We start from the raw sequence: 20891 nt of genomic DNA, 5'->3' as shown, positions 1-20891 counted from the left end.
ACCTTTGAGATGAAGAGGTTTTTAAACTGCACACATTATGAGTCAAATCTTCTTAAAAAAGCATCTAGCAGTATCTGATACTACGAAATGAACAGTTAACTGGTCCATTTCTTCTTCACCATCACCTTTCCTGGTACCAAAACTTTTACATATTCCCTGCTAAATTAGGGCTCTTCAGAGAATAAGCAACCCTCCAATATAGTTTTCTCACAACAAACCTCTAAGATATGAGGTTTTCCTGGTATATTTCCTGCCTTTCTTGCCAGGACCCCCCATAAGTCTTGTTGACGCATCTTGAAAGTGGTTGGATCATGCTCAGTATAGAAACTGGGGGGCGGTGGCCAGGAGTCACCGATCACTGCTCAGGGACGAGATGGGCATCAGTCAGCAGGTGGTAAGCAACTGTGCTGCCTTGATCAGTGCTGCACTCCTTGATGTCAACAAAAACCTGAGTTAAAATTACAAAAGCAAGCCTGAATAATACTAAACCTTCAGCAGACAAGCCAACAGGTCTTCATTCAGTTTGCCAGTTTTGCCCCGCTTAATATTTTGAAGGCTTTAGAATCAACACTAGTATATAATGACTCCCACAAGATTTTGCAAAAAGTCATGATCTGTTACTTGTGTTCAACACAAGTATTCGCTAGAGAAACATAAGTTGATATGCTTGCTTGATGTTCACAAAGCATTTTGAAGATGAAAAATATCATGTGCTAAACATAAAGCTAGTCTGACCATCTTCTCATTACACTACAGATAGATAGAGAATCTGTCAGAACAAGAAAAACGACATACAAAGCTGGTCTGGTGAGAATCCTGTTTTGCCTTTGAAAAAATGTTTAAATAATTGATAGTTTCAATAATAGATAGTTTCAAAGTATTAAGCATTTCTTTGCTCACCTCTTCAAAGGCATCCCCAAATACTTAGAAATACAACTATTTTCCTTTTTATGTTTGATAGAAGGAAGTATTAAAAAAAATACAAATAAAGACATCTATCCACTTTTTGATCCACTTTTATCTAAAATTAAAAAAGAAATGTGAGTGCTTTACTTGTCCCACTGTAATAAAAAACCTCACAAAAAGACTCTGATGTAGAACTAATTTGCCTTCTGAGTGTGCTGAATGGACTACAGAGACTATAGCAACCTTTAGAGAATCTTTGCTTCGTTAAAAAGGTAATTCATGCTCTATCTCCTTCTACAGAAAATCAAAGGTTGAAAGATGTAAATTAGACAAAACAAACAAACCTTTCATAGCACACTAGTTTCAGGTCTCCTGTGCACTTACTAAAATTTCAATAACTCCTTCCAATTTCAAGAACAGTAAATTTGGGCCATTTGACAAATGATTCATCACCATTTTATTTTAGGGTGGCTACATACAGATGTATATTTCAAGGACAGAGGTATTGAGAAACAACTTCTTTGAACTTGATTTTCCCTTCCTTACCATATCCCTCATGCAATCAAATGGATGACAGGCTTTTTCATCATTTAAAACTCCCAAGATTTCCATCCTGGCTAACTGACTTTTAGGTTACATGACCATGCAGTGCATGTACATCTTCACATTTCTTTACTTCATATGTTGGAACCCGCTGGCCCATCTCAACAGGTTTTAACAGGTTGATAGAGGTGTCAGACAGAATCAAGTTCCTGCTCACGTGATGAAAACTGAGGGCTGCAGGAAAGAGAAATGTCCTCTAAAAATGGCGATTAAGAAACTGGGAATGTGCACTCGTCTCACATGACGGACAGTGAGCCTTTCTAAAGGCTCAGTTCACACAGGAGGTTTCTGTTAGACACCAGAATTACCTTAGCTCCACTTTTCATGGGGTTGTTCGTTGGTGGGCAGTAAAGTTAAGTTCAAAAGCAATGAAATAGCAATTCAATAACAATTCAGAGGGGAAAAAAGGGCTGTGAGAGGACATACAGCCCTCCCCTGGCCCAAAGGTATGATTAGCTAGATCTAAACTATTTCCCGAAGGATGTTTATCTAACCTGCTTTCAGAAACATCCACAAGCTCCCCCAGCAGTCTAGCTCAACGCACCAGTATATGACTTGTTTCCTTCACAGCACGCATGGACAGGCTATTTGCTATATCTTAACAACTGTCTTTTACCTTCAGATTTCATTATGCTTCCCACTTCTCTTTTCACAACTGAACATGCTCCACTTTTTCTACTTTTTCTCATCTACACTTCTCATGATTTTCATTGCTCTACTCTGGATTTTACCAGTTCATATCTGCTAATTGTAGTGTTAAAAACTGTCCGTGAGACTTCTTATTTGGGGCTTGTAAGATTTCTTCTGTTGAAGGGCTTGTTATAAGCATTTTTCAGACATTTCTATATTTTTTCAGTCCCTTCATAATGCTGTCCTTTTCCACACCAGACCACATTACCTGCCATCCCAGCCCTGCCCTCTCCCCAACCTTCCCACCTCAAACCTTGCTCTTTAGGTTGTGAAAGACAGCAATCAATACACAATCTTTCGTCTCTTTCCCAGGTGGAATAAACCCAGCTCCCCAGGCCTCTCCTCCTATGTTACTTGTGCCAGATCCAAGACCACTGCTGTGGCTTTGTCTGGCCTCTCTCTGTTTACTTCTGTACTTTTGCACACTCTGTTGCAAATGTGGACATGTGGGAGATGAATAAAGGGTAGCGATTACTTCCCTCAACCTGTTCAGGTCCTGCTGGCTATGCATGTGAGAGGGGTAGTTCAGAAGTGCATGCCATAACCAAGGGGTCCTTCTTCCCCATGGGTGCACAGGCAGGCTGCTCCCTGCCCTTGGCTTCAGCTTCCACCCCAGGCTGACGCTTGTGGCTGCCATCCCACCCCAGGCATTTGCACTCCTCCTTCTCTGCAGCCAGTAGTTCCCTCTTGCCTCAAGTGGCTTGCATGGTAGGGGAGCCTTGCCTGCTCCAGACAGGAGGTGAGGAGGGGAGAGGGCACCCATGTCAAAGACTGGGGTGTGCTGAGGTTATGAGGAGTCACATTTTCCCTTGTCTACCCATCTGCGTCTGGTTTTGAAGTAAGACTGCAAACTCTTCAGGGCCAAGACCATCTCAATGCCCTTAGCTATAGAATTACAATAACATAAATGGTGAGTAAGAGTAAATACAGTATTTCAGTGTTACTAGAAATCAAATGTGAAAGGTCCAGCTGGAAGAAAATGCCATTTTCCAGATTCCCAGTTGATCAGCCACTCATTTAGCCCCTTCTTCTGACTTAGAAATCAGTATGAACTGCAATGACTGGCTCAAGCCCAAACTTGGGGCTTGACTGGGGCCCTCAGCTATCCCTGGGCTGAACCACCACGCAGCGTGGCTCCTCTGGGATGGTGATGATCCCCACATGGGATTGCATAGGACAGGCCTTTGCCTGTGGAAGGAGTGCAGGCAGGCTGTGGAGGGCGGGCAGCTGTACTCCAGGAAACCTTCCATCCGGCTGTAGCAGGGATGAACGTCACCACCTTGATGGAAAGGTATTTCCAAACACTTCTGCCACAGCAATCAAAGGTTCTGTCATACAGAAAGCAAACAAGCAGGCAAGCAAAACAAAAAAAGAGAGGAGCTTAATTGTTGTTTCCCTGAAAAATAGGCAGAGATCCCATGAGGTCTGTAAAAGCCTTCAATATTATACACTAATTTTACAGGGAAGGCAGTCAGACTACAACTCACAAGGACATTGATTTCAATAGGAATTATAAGTCAGGCACCAAATTACCTTTGAAGACCTGGGCTTTAATTACTGCTGTTACGGAAAGCAGTGTAAAACCTGCTGACGAATCGCAAATGCCTAATAGGAGTTTTGCAGACACTCAGCAATGACTGCCTCTGTGCTGAGGAGCACATGATATAAGACTGGAGACAAAAAAAAAGGACTGGGTAGAAGCTGAGCAATGTCAGCCTGCATTGCTGAGTAAGAACAGACCTGCTAAATGTAAACACATTGAAATACTCATTAAAGTCACAGACCCCTACCAGCTACCTAGCGAGATCCACAAATCCCTAGCAGATCAGACCACACATTTTGGGACCAAAGTTGACATCTCAGTCAGGTCACGGGAGTTTATACAGATTCTCTACCTCTCATCCAGTTCCTCCACCATGTTAGCAATGTATTTTTGCTTACTGTTAGACTGTGGTAAAGGGCTTAGATCAGTGCCAGGTTAACAGGGCCAAATGACTGTGGAGTTTGCATTGTGTCCTGAATATAGCTGAGTGTTGTTTTGATATTTTAATTTCAGTAGAAACACGGACTGGCAGGGAAAAAAAGTCCCCAGAAAATCAAAGTAGTCTGTCATCCTGGTAATGCTTCACGTTGGCTCATTTACTGGTAGCACTTTGCTGCAGGGCACACCTTACGGAAGCCTGAGGATTTTGGAATGGAGGCAATGACGAATTCCAACGTGAAAACATCTGCTGCACTGCATGTAGTTTTCTGTTAGTTTCCTGAAACAGGAAGGATAACAAAATCAGAGTAGTTATCATAGCCTTAAAAAGGAATTTGAAGATACTATTGGAAACTTACAGAAAGACATCAAATGCCAGCGAGTTTTAGAAAACATAAAAACTTTGTAGATAGTAGGGTACATGACAGCAAATAGCAGCAGCAGCAGCAGATATATGACAGCGAATGTCATCATCATGTCTCAAGATAACAGTATCACATTTTTACATTACTCTTAGAGTCCTACCAAAGAACTTTTTTTGCTCATTATTAAAAAACTTATTTGTACTGCAACATTAAAACACTGAAACTGCCATGTTTGAGCAAAGACTCCATCACGTCTGTATTCTGTATCATATTTTATGATTCTGTGAAGTCCATTTTCATGCTATTAACATACCTCAGACTGTCTTAGTAACTAAAAATCTACCAGGTAATCTGCTTGCAGAGAAAATTCACTATGACTCCTGAAGCAATGAGGGTCCTCAAACCATGGTTTCTACCAATTTTAAAATTGTTTTTTAATCCTTGTTATTATGGCTCAAATTGCTATAATTAGTTGTAGGTACTCAATCAGTTCTGAATCCTACTAGTCTAATCAATCAGAGTATATGCATTTGTAACTGTACTTTGGCATATGTATCTCTCTGGTCTAAAAGTTCAGTCTTATCTCTCAAAACCATTTGCATTTTACCTAATTCAGTAGAAAAAGAAATATACAGCATTTGCCAAGTGAAGTTTACATATTCAGTGTAATGAACACAGACTTTAAGTCCCCATTATGCACAGTAAGCAATCTGAAAAAAGTCCACACTGTGTTTACAATGAGAGTTGTTGAAAAGAGGGAAACAGAACAATTGCTTCACAGAGGCGTTGCTTCCTTTAATAATTTGTGCCACATAAAGAATACTTTTCGCACTAGGTCATTCAGGAGAGATTCTGGTGGAATGTGATCATTCAGTTTATGCAGCAAAACCAAGCTACCACGATTTAATTCTGCTGCGTGCTCCATTTTTATATTGTACACCCATCAGTTGTTAAAGCATAGCTCCTGCTAAGCTGAATGCATAAAAGAGTCTCGGGTTGCTTCTGAAAAGTTTGAAAATGTTTTATTCATGTATTTGTAGCACATACATTGCAGGGAGTACTGCTGGATTCAAGAGAGAATTGAATGACCGTTCACAGATGAGATTTCATTCGTTTAGGATTTTGGTTGGGCTGTATCAAATTGATCATGTTTCTTCAGCTCCAGGTCATTCATTCTGGACATTTTGATGAAGACTAAACCAGAGCAATTATGCATTCATGAGCAGAATGGTGAGGGCTTCTCTTGGAAAACTGAAGGCTGATAACCAAAGTAAGGATCAAGTATCTTTCCCAAGGCTACTGCATAATGATGAAAACATTGCATCTTAAAGCACGGCTTGCAGAAGCCTAGTACTGCTCTTTAAACTGCTGCAAGTAAAGCGATGAATTTAAAATAACCACCTTTATCTGCTGGGGCACAGTAGACCTGTACAGTGCATAAAATGTAACATGTTCTCTGTAATGAAGAGCTTTGTGCTGTTCAGAGGTGGAGCTGATAGATCCTGTTTCAAAGTTATCGTTAATACAAAACCAAGAAATGTTCCCAATTGTATCCATTACAATTAAGTTGCTGGATGATAAAGCCTGCTGTCTAAATCATTTCAGTCATGTAAGGGAAATCAAATCCCTATGAAGCCTGAATGCACACAAAATGCAAATCACTCTGAACTGCCTCCAAGGTATGCATGTTTATATACATCCTCGCTTTCAGGTACAAGGTGTCATTGTGAGGTCTGCTGTGGAGAATGATGTAACCTGAGTGCAGGGAAATGCTGACTTGGAAAGAGGCACAAAAAAACCCTGGTCTTCCAAGCACTCCTTCTCATGAGCCCTTCTGCAGGCCAATGGGTGGTGTAAGAACTACTCTCAGGAGAAATTACTCCATACAAAATATTGTACTAATGACGTTAGGGAGTATACTGCTGTCTTGAACTAGGGTGAGAGTATTTGCATTGTACAGGTAAATCCTAAATGTTTGAGGGATTAGGCTAAAACCTGTGAATGCCTTGTCAGAATAGCCCTGTGTTCATTTTAATAGTCATTTATTGAGGCATGAAAAATGTCACTCTCCACAAAGAGAACGTAGGGCTGTTCTTAGCATAACACAGCAGCACCATGCACACTGCCTTTCACACATGGAGAGAAAGGTTCAGGGTACGTGATTTCACCTTACTGAAAACAAGGAAGCCACGAGCAGAAGCTTATGGGTATGACAGCATTGGATCCGGCCCAAAATACCTCACCTTGTGGAGTCTTCTTGTTGAATGGAAGTTGTTCATTCAAAGTCCCTGCAGATTTCTAAACCAGCTGAAAACTGCAATTTGAAAAAACTAAAGGGCTATTCAGAATATGATGTTGTGAAGGAAGGAACAGTAGTAGGCTGCACACAAATTCTAAGTGCTCATTTTAGACTATTTCATTCGAATAACAACACTATGCTTTATTCAGTACATATGTGGCAAGCGTATGTTTACAATGAAAGCAGCGCTATGCATCAGACAGAAGCAGAATTGTTTCAGAGTCATTGCAATGCACGTTATCCAGACACACTCCAGCTGGACAGACTCATGAAAGTGAGAGGCATAGGTTAAGTGCTGGCTCCAGTTCTTATAGGTGTCACTTTAAAAAATTAAATAGTTGTGAAGTGTGTAGGCTCCATTCTTCTCCCCTCCCTCCCGCCTTCCCATTTTGTTACATAAATCCATCATGTCCTTTTTCCCTGGGTAGATTTCTTCATCACTGACCCCATTGTTTTGTGAATGGAACAAAGTTGCCAGATTGTTTCTTTATATCATTCATCTGGACTGGTGAAAACCTCAAACACTCCAGAGGCTTAAAAAAGCCTGTCTCTTTTTGGAGAGTCTCTCAATTTTCAGTTTTGGATTTTTATTTTAATTAAAAAAAAAAAGATACAGGACAGGTAATGGTTGGTTATCTTCATGCTTTCTTCTGGAGCACTCACAGGGAAGCTAAACAAAGGAACAATGTGCTCCTATACTCCCTGCGCATTCCAAGATTTATTCAAACAGCCAGCTTTGATAAACTCATCCTGCTCCTCGCGTTTGCTCAGCCTACTGGAAAAGTAAAGGAACACAATCAAAGACCTGCCGTGCTGCATTCCCTCCAGAGCCTTGGCCTTGGGAGGCCTCTCCGGGGGCCTCTTTCCCACTGACAAATGCAGACTGTTGTGCAGCCTGCCTTAAGTAGCAAGGCACTTTTAAATGCTTTTCTCCACAGCCAGGGAGTAAAGATAACCACTCAGAATAGCATTGGGCCTTTAAGGGTTGTTAGAAAGTAGCATACCTGGAAAACAACAAAAGCAAGGTTTTGGAATGTTATGAACTGAAACTATTTGGTTTTGAATTCTCATGCAGGTGATTTTTACTTTTCAGCAAAATACTACACATGTTCCTACCTCTTCCACTCTGTCCTTCATCGAGCATGGTGAAACCTGTATTATGAGGATATCTTATGATATTACTATGGTCTGTGGGAGACAGAAACCTCAAACAGTTAATTCACATGTTTGATAACTGGAAAGTGAAAAATAGCTATCATAAGAAAAAAATAACTCATTGCCACATTAAGAAATAAAGGAAAACTCTTTACGTGCTGTTTATCTAAAATGAAAGATTAAGACAGCTTGAAAGTAAAGAGGCTGTAGTAAGTACAGAAATCTTATTACAGTTACTAGAGATGTTAATCAAATCTCACTCACTAGTTTCAAAGCAGAATGCAGACTCCCAGTGTCGCTAAACCTCACAGAGAAATAAAACTAAGTACACTTCAGCAGTTCTAGACCTTGAGGTTTTTAATCACATTTACCATCTTGCTTAACAGTTCATTCACTTTAAGCAGGCAACTTACAGGTTTTCGTAAAAGTGTCTGGAAGTGTATCTAGAATGCATTGCCTGTCCACTGGTTTATTTACAGTTTTTTCCAATGAAAATCAGTAGCTAATAAATCAAAGCATAATTACACAAACACAAAAATACAATCATTAACATTTTACTGGATACAAATGATAAGCATAAGGAAACGTCCATGTTCTCTGACATGAATTTGTGTTAGTTCGCTATTAAGATGTAATATTCTGGGTTGGTGGTAATATAACTGAGAGATGTGTGTCTTAAAAAAGAAAAGGTAATTTGAGAGCCACTCATGTTTGCCATGATCTTATACCACAATATCTATCTGTACACAGCAATGTGATCATGTATACTCACATGTGATCATATCAACATTATTCATTTTTTTCTGACAAGGTTTTACCATCAAGGCAGTTGAACCTCCTCAACAACGCTTGCCCTGATCAAGTACCAGATTCTATTATCTAAAGTGTTGGATGATACAGAAACAATCTGTGCAAGTGTAGCAATTTTGATTCAGAAAATTTTTAAAAAGTAGTATTTACAAAGGTAACTTTTAAATTCACTGATTAAATTAAGATTCCAGTCTTCATATTCCAAACACCTGGTCATTTAATTTCTTATTTTTGGCGGTTTGCTCTCCTTTCCCCATTCCTTCTCCCCCACACAAATATTAGCCCATGTTTAAAGTAAACTATCACAATTAAAACTCTTCAGAACAAAAAAAACAAACAAAACCCAAACAAAACCAAAAACCAGCAAGCTATTCACCTTGTGCCAAAAAAAAAAAAAAAAAAGCAACATTAGAACATTACTCAGGAGATTCCATAAATCCTTCATAATTAAGGAAAGCTCCAGGAGCAAAAAGACCTTACACAATTTGTAGAACTAGGGAGGAGAAATTAGGGAAAAAGGAGATATTTATTCTTTGACTTTTTTCTGGTTTTGTCTGAACTTAGCTTACAAAAAGCTCCTGGTACTTTTCCCAGTGTTCCCACACCTCATTTTTCTGGCACATATGGTTTAATATGAAAACAATTTAAATAAAATATCAAATTCAAATTTCCACTGTAAATAATTCAACTGTGACAAAAACCAATAGGCTTTAGTCATTTCAAAACTAGCCCTGCCCAGCTAGCCATTTGATTAGGACTCAGAGGTTAAATAAAGGGGATTCTAACACAAATTTGGTAATCCATTTTAACCTTGTAACCATTTCATTCAAATAAATTATAGAAGAAATCCTTCTCACTGATATTTTGTTTCTTTTGCATATATCCTACTACACATAGGTCATAACAATATAGGCTCTGCAAGAAACGGAACCATTCGAGCTTTTCTGTGTTTTCTAGTGGTTATATGAGCCTGTCGACTTCAACATTTAAATGGAAAATAAAATCTCTTCAAATTCTTATTCTCAATGGTAAATAACTATTCAGCCTTTTTTCTTGGTGGAATGTTATCATCCATCCTTATTATAAGATACTGCATTTCTTCTCAGCTTTAAATCAGGGGGTGTCAATACTGTCTCTTTTTGCTTCCATCTTGTGTTTCAAATTCCAACTCATTTGGTAGAAGAGCTCATCATTTTACCCTCTTGCTGAAGTTGGTCTTTCACACTGATCAGCTTTGGAAAGTCAGAATACTGAGTGCTTCTCTAGATCAGACTGGTACTAATTTGAGTATGGAGTGGAACCAAACTGGCTTGATGCGGAGTTTGGTCTGGTTTATTTTCATGCTGGGTCAGAGATCTAGCCATCTCAGATGGTTCAGGAAACTGGGTGGGAGTGGTAGCCATTTCCATGCCAGAGTTTCTTAACAGCAAAAATACAGAAGAGAAACTGAGAGAATGAAAAGAAGACTTGTGGTTGAGTGAAGGGAATTTCCATGTCCCTGAGTGGTGGTATTGTTCAGTAAATTTGTGACAGCTGACGAGTAAGTGAAACTTGCTGAAGAATTGTTTGAAGGTGTTGGACTTGTTCCATTGGCATCGCAGTAAATCTAGAATGCAAGGGGAAAAAGTAGTAACAAAAAGGGGGCTTTCTTTTTTTTTCTAAAATCAGAAGAAAAATTAGTAGTAATGAACAATGTGTAGCACCACCCAGTCACAGTACTCAGATACAATACACACAATTGCTCATGCCTCTCATTGTGCCATTAAGGACAAAGACATTTTGAAATGCATGCGTGGCATTATTAAAGAATTAAATCTAACATTTTTCTAAGTGTTTTTCTGATGTTACATAACTACCACTTTGTCAAAACCCTGCCCTAAAACAAAAGTTAGACCTAGAGAAGCAGGTTTCAGAAAAACTCACACTGAAAAAGAAAAAAAAAAGGCAAATGTAAAGCTATGCAAATACAAATCTTACTATGAAAAGACTTTTGGACAACTGTATGAATTCATTGCCTCTGCAGACTAAACCACAAACAAAAATATAAGCAAATACTGGTTTTGTTTTCCATTGCTACTGTTTCTGAGCCTGGTTTGGGGATTGCTTTCAAGCAATAGTGGGATTTGTAAATGGACTTTATATCTCAGCCTCTCTTGATTCTTATCTTGCTGTGGTAGTACCAAACTGCAGAACTTAGAACAATGGAGCTGCACCGATTAAACCATAACCTATCTGCATGCTAGAGCACACGCATAAAGAATGCGGTGGATAGCATATAATAATAGCTAATTTAAAAAATGCTGACAGAAAGCAAGCTAACAACAACAAAAACAATTCCTTCCCATAACTCTGCATTATAGTGATAGAACATAAAATACACCCTATGTAACTTCAGTACCAGGCTATTTCCTACACATACACAGGAAAACTTTCAAAGTTAATCTAACGTGCTCTTTTCTTCCTGTGGAAGAATGCATGTGGTACACAAGGGTGAAAAAACAAGGGCAAGAATCCCCCAAAAATGAGTACAATACAGCAAGCTTGGTGTCAGCAGCTCTGTGGCAGCAAACTTGTATTACACCAGAGCATTCTGGCAAGCTCTGATAAGAGTTAGCTGAAGTAAACCCAGATTTCTTTAAAAAAAAAAAACCACAACAAAAACCCCAATAAAAACTACTTTAATAAATAATACTTTCCATAAAAGGTGTCTTTATTGTCTCATATTTCTAGTGTTACTGAGAAAATTAATTTTCTCTAGCAGAAAAAATAAATTACAGTTCCTCAACACTGAAGCCATGAAATCAATGTTAAATTTACTGGAAAATTCCATGAGCATTTTCTTTAATTATTTTCTACATGGGAGTAAATAAATAAGCATGAAATAGAAAAACACCAGAATGGTGTAAGGCTTTTGGTAGCTTGGGGTTTTGGCAACTGGCCACATGCTGGAAGCAATTTAGGACTGCAGGATTAAAAAAAAGAAATTGCTGTGTGGAAGTTTCTGTTGAAACCAGTCCGAAAGTGATCAATAATGAATTGCAGTGTTAATAACCTGCAAGCTGGATACCAGACAGGTCCCAACCCGCCGTGGAATTCTTTTGGTCCTTATACAAAGTCTCCACTGCCGTTTCCCACTTTGTTTTCTTAATTTTAAACAGAAAACCCAGTTTATCGATTTTTTTTTTTTTTATTTTTTAGGGTTTTTTTATTGTGGAAGTGGCAGGGCTTAGATCGAAGTTCCACAGCCCTATGGTAGGTAGAATCCTTGCAGATCTTCTTAACGTGCATGTGACAAGTACTGGTAACCCAAAGGGTGCGATCCTGCTCTCATCACTGCCGCGGGTAAGACTCCACTGAGCGCAATGGAGAAGGGATAAAGCCCTTCCTTACAAACAAAGGGGGGAGGTTTGGGGGGGAATATTTAAAGCAACCTCCAGCAAAGGAATTACTTTGCTGTTTATTTTTGTGATACCGCAAAACGGACCTTTTTCAAAAGGTGGTCTCTACACATGGATGCGGTAGTTGGTAGCCCCGCTTGGCTTGACTGCTTACAGAAAGCCAAATCGCTACTGCATTCATTACCTTTGCAGCAAGGGTAAAACTTGGCCAGCCCAGCAGCAAGAGGCTACTGTCTTAGCCTCAAGATCCCAAACCTCCCGCTCCCGCCATGACCCTAGAACAGGATCCAAAGCCTCATACGGTGCGGGGAGATTCTGAGCAGGGTGCTGCTGCCCTTACGGAGCTAACTTAGGTTTCGGGGGATCGTTCCTCTTCTTATCACCGGGCGGGGGGGGGGATTAACGCTGCTCCCCGAGGCTTTCCCTCGAAGATCCGAGGGAAAGAAAGGCGGCCAACTCCAACTTCTTCTGGGGTTTTTGGTTTTGTTCTGACGTGGGTAACCCGGCATCGCCATCTCGGGGCACTGGGCACGTACCCACCGCCCGCCCGAGCCCGTTCCTGCCGCCGGGAGGGCTGCGGGACGAGCCCCGCTGCCCTTCGCCAGCCGCTGCTGCCCGGGCTCGCTTCCCCGCCTGGGCGGAGGCGGAGGAGCCGCTCGGCGGGGCACCGCTGCGGGGGGTCCGGGCGGCGGGATGGCGGCAGCACCCCTAACGGCCGCCAGCCCAGCGGCCCCTCAGGCGAAACCCGCCCCAACCCGGTCCTGGGGCCACCGCCGCGGTGCCGGGAGCCTGCGGGAGGGTCTCGGCGTGGCCGCTCCCTCGCCTCTCGCACTCGCGCCGGCGGGGAAGCGAGGAGCCGCTCCGGGGCTCACCTGCGTGGGGAGGAGGAGGGCCATGAGCAGGAGCCCCAGGCCGAGCCGCGCCGCCAGCGCCGTCCCCATGTCCGTCTGCTGCTGCTGTCCTGCCGCGCTGCCGGTGCGCCTGCTACAGCTCCTGCCGCTGTGGCTGCAGGCGAGAAGGATGCGCCCCTCGGCCGCGCCCGGCCTTTTAACGGCAGCGCGGGCTCTCGTGACGCCCCGCCACCGCCTACCCCCTCCTCCTTCCCCTCCCCCTTCTCCTCCCCACACTTCTGCCCCCGCCCCGCGAGTCCCCGCACCCCCTCGGGCTCCTCTTCCCCTCCCGGGGCCGGGACGCTGGGGCAGCGCCTGCAGGGCCGTGCTAGCCGTTCTCTTTCCCTGCCTTCGGCAGACCCGCCAGGCTTGGTACCCCCCGTCTAGGTGTGACGGGCGGCGGTGCCTTTGTCTAGCGCCGGCGTTTCGTTTCTGGTACGGAGGGGCTGGCACAGGGCTGCAGACGTTGGGTTGCAGTCACTCTTGAGAAAGTCTTCCGTTTGTAGAAACATGAAGCATTTTCATTTAAAAAATAAATTAATATCAAATCATGAGAGAGAAGGAAAGGTAAGGAAGGCTGTAAGTACTTCCAGTTGATGAGGACAGTGGGTGAAAGGCTGAGGAGTTCAGATCCTATCTCGTTCCAAGCTGCCTTACCATTGGTGCTCAGACTTCAAACCACAGGTTGCAATTAAAAGCACTCTCTGGATCTAAATATTTCATTGTTACCATTGTTTCTTAAAGAGTAGGAAACCCGTGTAACAAGTGGAACAGTTCTGCCAGCCTCTGTGTATTTAAGGTTCTAGCTTCTGGCACAGTGAGCACTACAGTTAAATAGTATCTCCTCCCTTAATAGACAATAGATTGTGCCAGTGTCTCACCAATCAGTCAGGTGTTTCAGCGTACAGCCAAATTAGCAAAAATATTTGTGTCTGCTGTATAAACTGCAAAAAAAGAGACGCTGATGTGCTGATCTTATTGTGACAAAGCAGTTCTTTCCGTTTAAAAGATGTCCTGGTAGCTCAGACTAATCAATGGATTTTAGATTTGGATATGTTCATGTTTATCTCAGAACAAAGTGTGAAGAGATATCCAGGTTCAGCACTACTTAACTCATTTGCCATCTCCAGGGGCAGGACTGCTTTTTGAGAGTTTCTAAGGACGTTGATAGAACTGGGTCCCAAGGCACAGGAAACAAGGGCAAGGACCAGATGCCGGGACTTGTGTTAGGAAAAAATATATCACTCTAAAGCCAGCCCCACATTAATTGCTTCAGAATGCCTGACAAAGCTATTGCAATTTTGGTTTTCCAGGAATAAAGGCATTTTGCGAGCTATACCACCCAAGATAGCAATCCTTGTTCCATACCAAAATGAAAGACCTTCTGAGAGCTACACTAAGCCTAATGCACTCCTGAAGTGACATTTTCCCATCAATTTCCTATTAGAGACATAGTCTATCTACAGAATAGCTATAGGAATAGTCATCAAATTGAAGGTCCTACATCTCTGAATACTTGCTGGCTGTTTGCTCTAAGATGGTTACCAGAAGATGGGTTTTCACGACTATAGATGAAGAGAAAAAAGGAAATTGTGATGGCCTAGAATAAGAGATGGGTGACAAAGCTGAAAACTTTCCTGTCACTACTTCTCCTTACAAAGAGTTTGCTTGAGTTGTCACAGTTAAATGAAATCACAAACGGGACGGAAGATCACCTTTTCACTCGGTAGACATGCCTAATGCTAGAGAAAAGTGAAATTCCCTGTGAGAGAAGTCACGTCAATCAAACAAAGTGAGGGCTCATGCCATTCTGACACTGGGTCCCCTGGTGGAGCTACAAAAGTAAGGAAATCTGGTTAGGGCTCTACAATAGCCCGAGCAAAGAATATTCTAGTGTAAAGCTGACAGAGATGGTTTCCATTATAATCTCTCTCCTCCTTGTTTGGGAGAAAAGGAAGCTATACTGCTGTTGCACCCTCCTGTTGCACACTCCTGTCAGGATCATAACTGGCTGCTGCAGGTTAAAGCAGCAGCTGAGACATGTTAATGTCAAAATTGGGACAAGTGAGAATAAGGGAATAACTATCAGAGAGCCTTTCCCATTCACTCTACCCAGTGCACCTCACCTGAGGTTTAGAACTGCATCAATAAAAAATTAGGATGATGCATGGTTCTTGTAAGGTGACATGAACCACACAGCATTATACAACTGCTTATTATTAATATTATTATATTAGTATATTCCACTTTTGGCCTTTTTACAAGTTTCAGTGAAAAATGGAGATTTTTTTTTTTTTCCTAAAAATCTTATAAAGTCAGTTCCTTTATTTAAAACTGAAGAAAAACACAGAGGCTTTAAAATATTTGGCAGGGATGATAAATTAACTGAAATAATAAAACAATGTTAAGTTTATGTTCTGAGGCTATAAACCATACCTCTCTGAACTATTCCTCAAATTCTAATGCAAATAAGGAAATGTACTGGCAGCAAGGGAGAAGTGCTAAAAATATGTTAAGCCCAAGACTTTCTTTGAAACTTTTGTCATTGGAAAATAGAATTATAATGCCTACGCTCCATTAGATTTCTACAAGCAACTCTCTCCATTCAGGAAAGCTGCAATATTCTTGATTCCTCCTGAACACATAAATCACCTGCACTCCTAATTCCAAAATCTTTACTTTTTTTTTCATCTGAAGTCTATAATGAAGTCTGCAAAAGATGTATCTGTGCAAGAGACCAGGATCCAATATATAGATTTTTCTACGAGGCAAGCAACACTGTAATTGAGTTGAGAACTGTATAAAGTGAAGCACTGCTATCTGGTGGCCAAAAGGCACTTACGTTTTTTTTTTCTGTCATAAAAGACCATATACTCTGTCAATCAAACATCCTTTGACAGCAATGTGCTCTAAGTACTCTCATGATGCCAAGATACAGTGTTAAATATTATTGTTAAAATCCCATTGTTTTGCTTCCTTTACTTTTCTCTGGGTCCAATTAGTACTCAGCACCTTCCACAGTTAAACACATAATATTTAATGAGAAAGCTTACCAAAGAGAAGGGAGAAAATTACTTTGATCTTTTGAGTTAAATGTGATTTCAGCTGTATATTCCACTGGTGACTTTTAAGTCAACTGAATTTTGCAATAGGCCTAACTTTCAATCTAGTGATGAGAAGCAAAACTTGTGCTGCTATGTATAATGCATTAGCAAACAAGATTAGCTAAAATGACTGGCAGGAAAAAAACACCCTGATTGTCTGTAAAAGGAAGCAGAGACATATAAATAAAGTATTGAAATTTGAGCAAGCTTTAGCAAAATAAATATAGTCAGAGCACTGAGTGGAATTCATGAGAACTGATTGTGACTGAACCATTAATTTACTTGTGCCTTTTAGCTGCCAGTATCAATCCATTTAAACTTAAATATTTTAAATAGTACTCACCTGTGTCATATTATGAGTTATTTTAGTTATTTAATACCCATATGTGAATGTTATTGTCCTGGGTTTAGCAGTAGCATTTACATGTTAGAACACGATCTTTTTCCAAGGGACAGCTTTGAAATCCAGCTTTGCACATACTAGCCCATGTGTGCTGATCTATGCTGACAACATCTGGTGGTAAGTTTCCTTGATGTCTGCTTTTGCTATATTGGATTTTGCCTTGAGAAACTCACAGGACAATATTTCCTAATACATAGGAACACCATCTTTTCACAAGTTAGGCTGGCCCTTGTCCTGCTACTTGTTTAGTCTTTAGAAGCATCAAAGCTCCAGCCATATAATCAAAATTTGATGGATTTTTTGAAGCACCCTTCTTTACATTTGCACTTCCACTATCATTGCAGAACAAGACTGAAATACTGTGGGAACTGGCAAGTTGAAACTGATTTTAGACAACTGGACAAAGCTCTTTGACATGTGTCTTGGGTAAGAACTTGGAATATGTATTGAGGATTACATTCCTTCTTCCAGTGGAAAGCTTATATTAAATTTATGTTAGTAGAGATTTTAATGGAAGGTATGATGGGTTGTACTGTCAATCTCCACTTGATAACAAACGCTGACTGGATTCAACTATACATATCTTCAGATGTGGGCCCTGCTGCCACAATCCAGACTCTGATTACACCAGGGTTCTAGTAGTGTCAGTTTCCCTTCTATGCCAATCTGAGGCAAAAAGCATTAGACTGGCCTAATTTAGAGGTGTATGGTTATGGAAGCAAACAAAGTCCTGGAATCATAAACCCGGAAATTTGCGCAGAAGGGAAACTGTGATTCCAGAAATAGTCTCAAGAAGAAATGTTTAAGAGTTGCCACCCTAACACCCATGGATCTTTTGATTTCTGGGTAAACTTCAAGGGATGGTGTCAGCTTACACAATTAGGTGTGGCTTCAGATCTGCTTGAAAGCACACCTTTCTCCCTAAGTCAAGCAAACTCTTGGGTGACATCAATACAAATTAAATGGTAGCAGAGCCTGCTCTTTGTCCTTGAGGCCAACTGACATGTCTAGCCATGCCCATACTATTAAACTCTTCCAGCCTCCAGAAAATGGAGGCTGACTCTGAATTGCCTATTGGTGGGTAGTTGTGCATGGCCTGAACCAACCCCTGAATCATGCTCAGGAATTGTTTGAGATCACGCTACTTGGTATGGGACAAAATTAAGACAGGCTTTCCTTCAACTCCTGAGGCATAATGTCAGATAACAGGTCTATGGACATGCAGAAGTAAAAATGATCAAAAGCAATTTTCTGTGTCTTCTGATCTGATGCAGGTTAAAACATAATTCTCAGGGCAAAATCAGTGAACGGTATTCCATAGTTCATAGGCCTCCTGTTTCTTTGTCAAACTATCTTTGCAGAATAATTCTCTTAATACAAAGTCTTCTTCGCTGCAGATTTAAAGTAATGGTTTATTACATTGCCATGTTAAAGTACACAGATAATAATGATGGTCAGATATATCACAAACTGTTTACCAGTTGAAAACATATCAAGCACTTCACACTGAGAGAAGGAAAGAAGGGTGACATGATAGCAGCTGTCTACATCTAAATGAGTCTCTTTGGAAATCCTTGGTGGGGGAAGTGAGTGCTTCCCTTGGAAGGGAAGTGAGTGCTTCTATGACGTAATTCATCTCATTTCAACATAAACATGTGAAACAGATTAATCACATCCTGGAGATGCCTTCCTCTCTTCACTGACAATCAAAAGAGTGTCGACTAGTAGCTCAGACATTTGCCACTTCTATTTTCCCTTATTTTGAGGAACAGATATTGTTTCTTCAACCTTATTTCACAGAATTTCTATGCATTTTTGCCTCTTGCCTTTATACATTCTCAAATCTGTCTTCATCAGATCATATTGCCTGAAGTAGCACACTCCACTCAAGCCAACAGTTCAGCATACAGCTACTCTGTAGATGCAGCTTAGAAAGAAATGTCTCTTATTTTGCAGCAGCAGCAGCTTTGTAACATTCGTGGTCTGATGTAATTTTGAGATTATCTCACTCCATTTCTTGAACAACAGTGCAATGTTAGCCCTTTCACCATCTCCTTGAATTTTTATTTTACTTCTATGATAAGATTTATTACTGGTTGCAATTAGTGGAACCACCTTTTTCTTGCCATTAGCTTGAGCACTATCTATGTAAGTACCTGATTTTTCCCAGTGGCTGTGATATTCTGCATTACCTCTCTCACCAGTGGATGAAAAAGTAGTTACCCTGATATTACACTGCTACTTCACTCTGCTCATTTTCCAATGGGGCAAGAAGACCAGGAGGCCTCCATGGATGGATAAGGAACTGCTGAGAAAACTTAGAAGGAAAAAGAAGCTTATGGAAGGTAGAAGCAAGGAAGGCAGCCTGGGGAGAATACAGGGATATTGTCCAGGAAGTTAGGGATCAGGTCAGGAAAGCTAAGGCCCAATTAGAATTGAGTCTGACCAGGGATATCAAAGATAACATTAAGGACTTCTACAGGTATGTTGTAAGCAAAAGACAGAATAAGGATAATGCGGGCCCTCTCTGGAAGCTATTGGGAGAACTGGCTACCCTGGATTTGGAGAAGGCTGTAGTTCTCAATGGCTTCTTTGCCTCAGTCTTCACCTGCAAGTGCTCTGACCACACCACTCAAGTCTTGGAAGGCAGATGCAGGGACTGTAAGAACGAAGACCTTGGGCCCACTGTAGGAGAGGATCAGGTTCAAGATCATCTTAAGAACCTGAATGTGCACAAGTCCATGGGACCTGATGAAATCCATCTGCAGGTCCTGAAGATGCTGGGGAATTAAGTTGCTAAGCCACAGTCCATCATATTTGAAAAATCATGGCAGTCAGATGAAGTTCCTGACAACTGGAAAAAGGGAATTATAGCCCCCATTTTCAAGAAGGGGAAAATGGATGATCCAGGGAATTACAGACCAGTCAGTCTCACCTCTGTGCCTGGCAAAATCTTGGAGCAGATTCTCCTGGAAGGCATGCTAAGGCACATGAAAAACAATGAGGGGGTTCATGACAGCCAACATGGTTTCACTAAGGGGGAACCCTGTCTGACCACTTTGGTGGCCTTCTGTGATGGGGCTACAGAACTGATGGACAGGGGTAGAGCAGTTGATGTCATCTACCTGGACTTGTGTAAAGCGTTCGGCACTGTCCCACACGACATCCTTGTCTCTAAATTGGAGAGACATCAATTTGATGGATGGACCACTCGGTGGATAAAGAACTGGCTGGATGGCCGCACACAAAGAGTTGTGGTCAATGGCTCAATGCCCGGCTGGAGACCAGTAACGAGTGGTGTCCCTCAGGGATCGGTGTTGGGACCGGTCTTGTTCAACATCTTCATCGCTGACATGGACAGTGGGATTGAGTGCGCCCTCAGCAAGTTTGCCGATGACACCAAGCTGTGTGGTTCGGTTGATACGCTGGAGGGAAGGAATGGCATCCAGAGGGAGCTTGACACACTTGTGAGGTGGGCTGATGCCAACCTCATGAAGTTTAATCATGCCAAGTGCAAGGTCCTACACCTGGGTTGGAGCAATCCCGGGCACAGCTACAGGTTGGGCAGAAAGGAGATTCAGAGCAGCCCTGCGGAGAAGGACTTGGGGGTGTTGGGTGATGACAAACTGAACATGAGCCGGCTTCAGTGTGTGCTCACAGCCCAGAAACCAACTGTATCCTGGGCTGCATCAAAAGGAGCCTGGCCAGGAAGTCAAAGGAGCCCCTCTACTCGTGAGACCTCACCTGGAGTATTGTGTACAGTTCTGGTGTCCTCTACATAAAAAGGACATGGAACTGTTGGAACAAGTCCAGAGGAAGGCCACGAGGATGATCAGGGGACTGGAGCACCTCCAGTATGAAGACAGGCTCAGAAAGCTGGGGCTTTCAATATCTGAAGGGGGCCTACAAGGACAGGGACTCTTCATCAGGGACTGTAGTGATAGGATAAGGGGTAACAAGTTTAAATTTAAACAGGGGAAGTTCAGGTAGATACAAGGAAGAAATTCTTTACTGTGAGGGTGGTGAGGCACTGTAATAAGTTGCCCAGAGAAGTGGTAAATGTTCCTTCCCTGGCAGTGTTCAATGCCAGGTTGGACAGAGCCTTGGGCAATGTGGTCTAGGATAAGCTATCTCTGCCCATGGCAGTATGGGTGGATCTAGATGATCTTAATGTCCTTTCCAACCCTAACTATTGTATGATTCTATGGTTAAACAAATGAAAACCATTTATTGAAAATCTCTGCATCCTTACTAGTCATTTTAACCATCATCTTTAGTTTATGACTG

At 41.7% G+C, this 20891-nt stretch overlaps 2 protein-coding genes across 2 annotated transcripts in view; one reads left to right on the top strand and one right to left on the bottom strand.

The window, feature by feature from the left end:
* Window positions 1-20891, top strand: part of MTRES1 (mitochondrial transcription rescue factor 1) — a 244769-nt gene that overhangs the window by 213775 nt on the left and 10103 nt on the right. The gene's annotated exons all lie outside the window — the stretch shown is intronic.
* On the bottom strand, window positions 8339-13239 carry CD24 (CD24 molecule). The gene is made up of 2 exons (XM_061460209.1): window positions 13080-13239; window positions 8339-10415 (listed from the first exon to the last, which is right to left on the bottom strand). The coding sequence occupies exons 1-2, from the start codon at window positions 13146-13148 to the stop codon at window positions 10230-10232; spliced, it is 255 nt and encodes an 84-aa protein (XP_061316193.1). The 5' UTR covers window positions 13149-13239; the 3' UTR covers window positions 8339-10229.

The sequence above is a fragment of the Pezoporus flaviventris genome, unplaced genomic scaffold, assembly GCF_033815535.1.
Source record: "Pezoporus flaviventris isolate CSIRO_AGI_PZ_B2104156 unplaced genomic scaffold, CSIRO_AGI_Pfla_v1 ptg000031l, whole genome shotgun sequence".
NCBI lineage: Eukaryota > Metazoa > Chordata > Aves > Psittaciformes > Psittacidae > Pezoporus > Pezoporus flaviventris.
Note: the sequence above shows the minus strand (reverse complement) of the source record. Positions and strands in the feature narration are given on the sequence as shown.

Excerpts from the sequence above, each read along its gene's own strand:
- CD24 (XM_061460209.1), bottom strand. The coding sequence starts at position 13,148 with ATGGGGACGGCGCTGGCGGCGCGGCTCGGCCTGGGGCTCCTGCTCATG. Across the intron at positions 10,416-13,079 it reads CCCTCCTCCTCCCCACGCAG|ATTTACTGCGATGCCAATGG; the intron begins GTGAGCCCCGGA and ends CTTGCATTCTAG.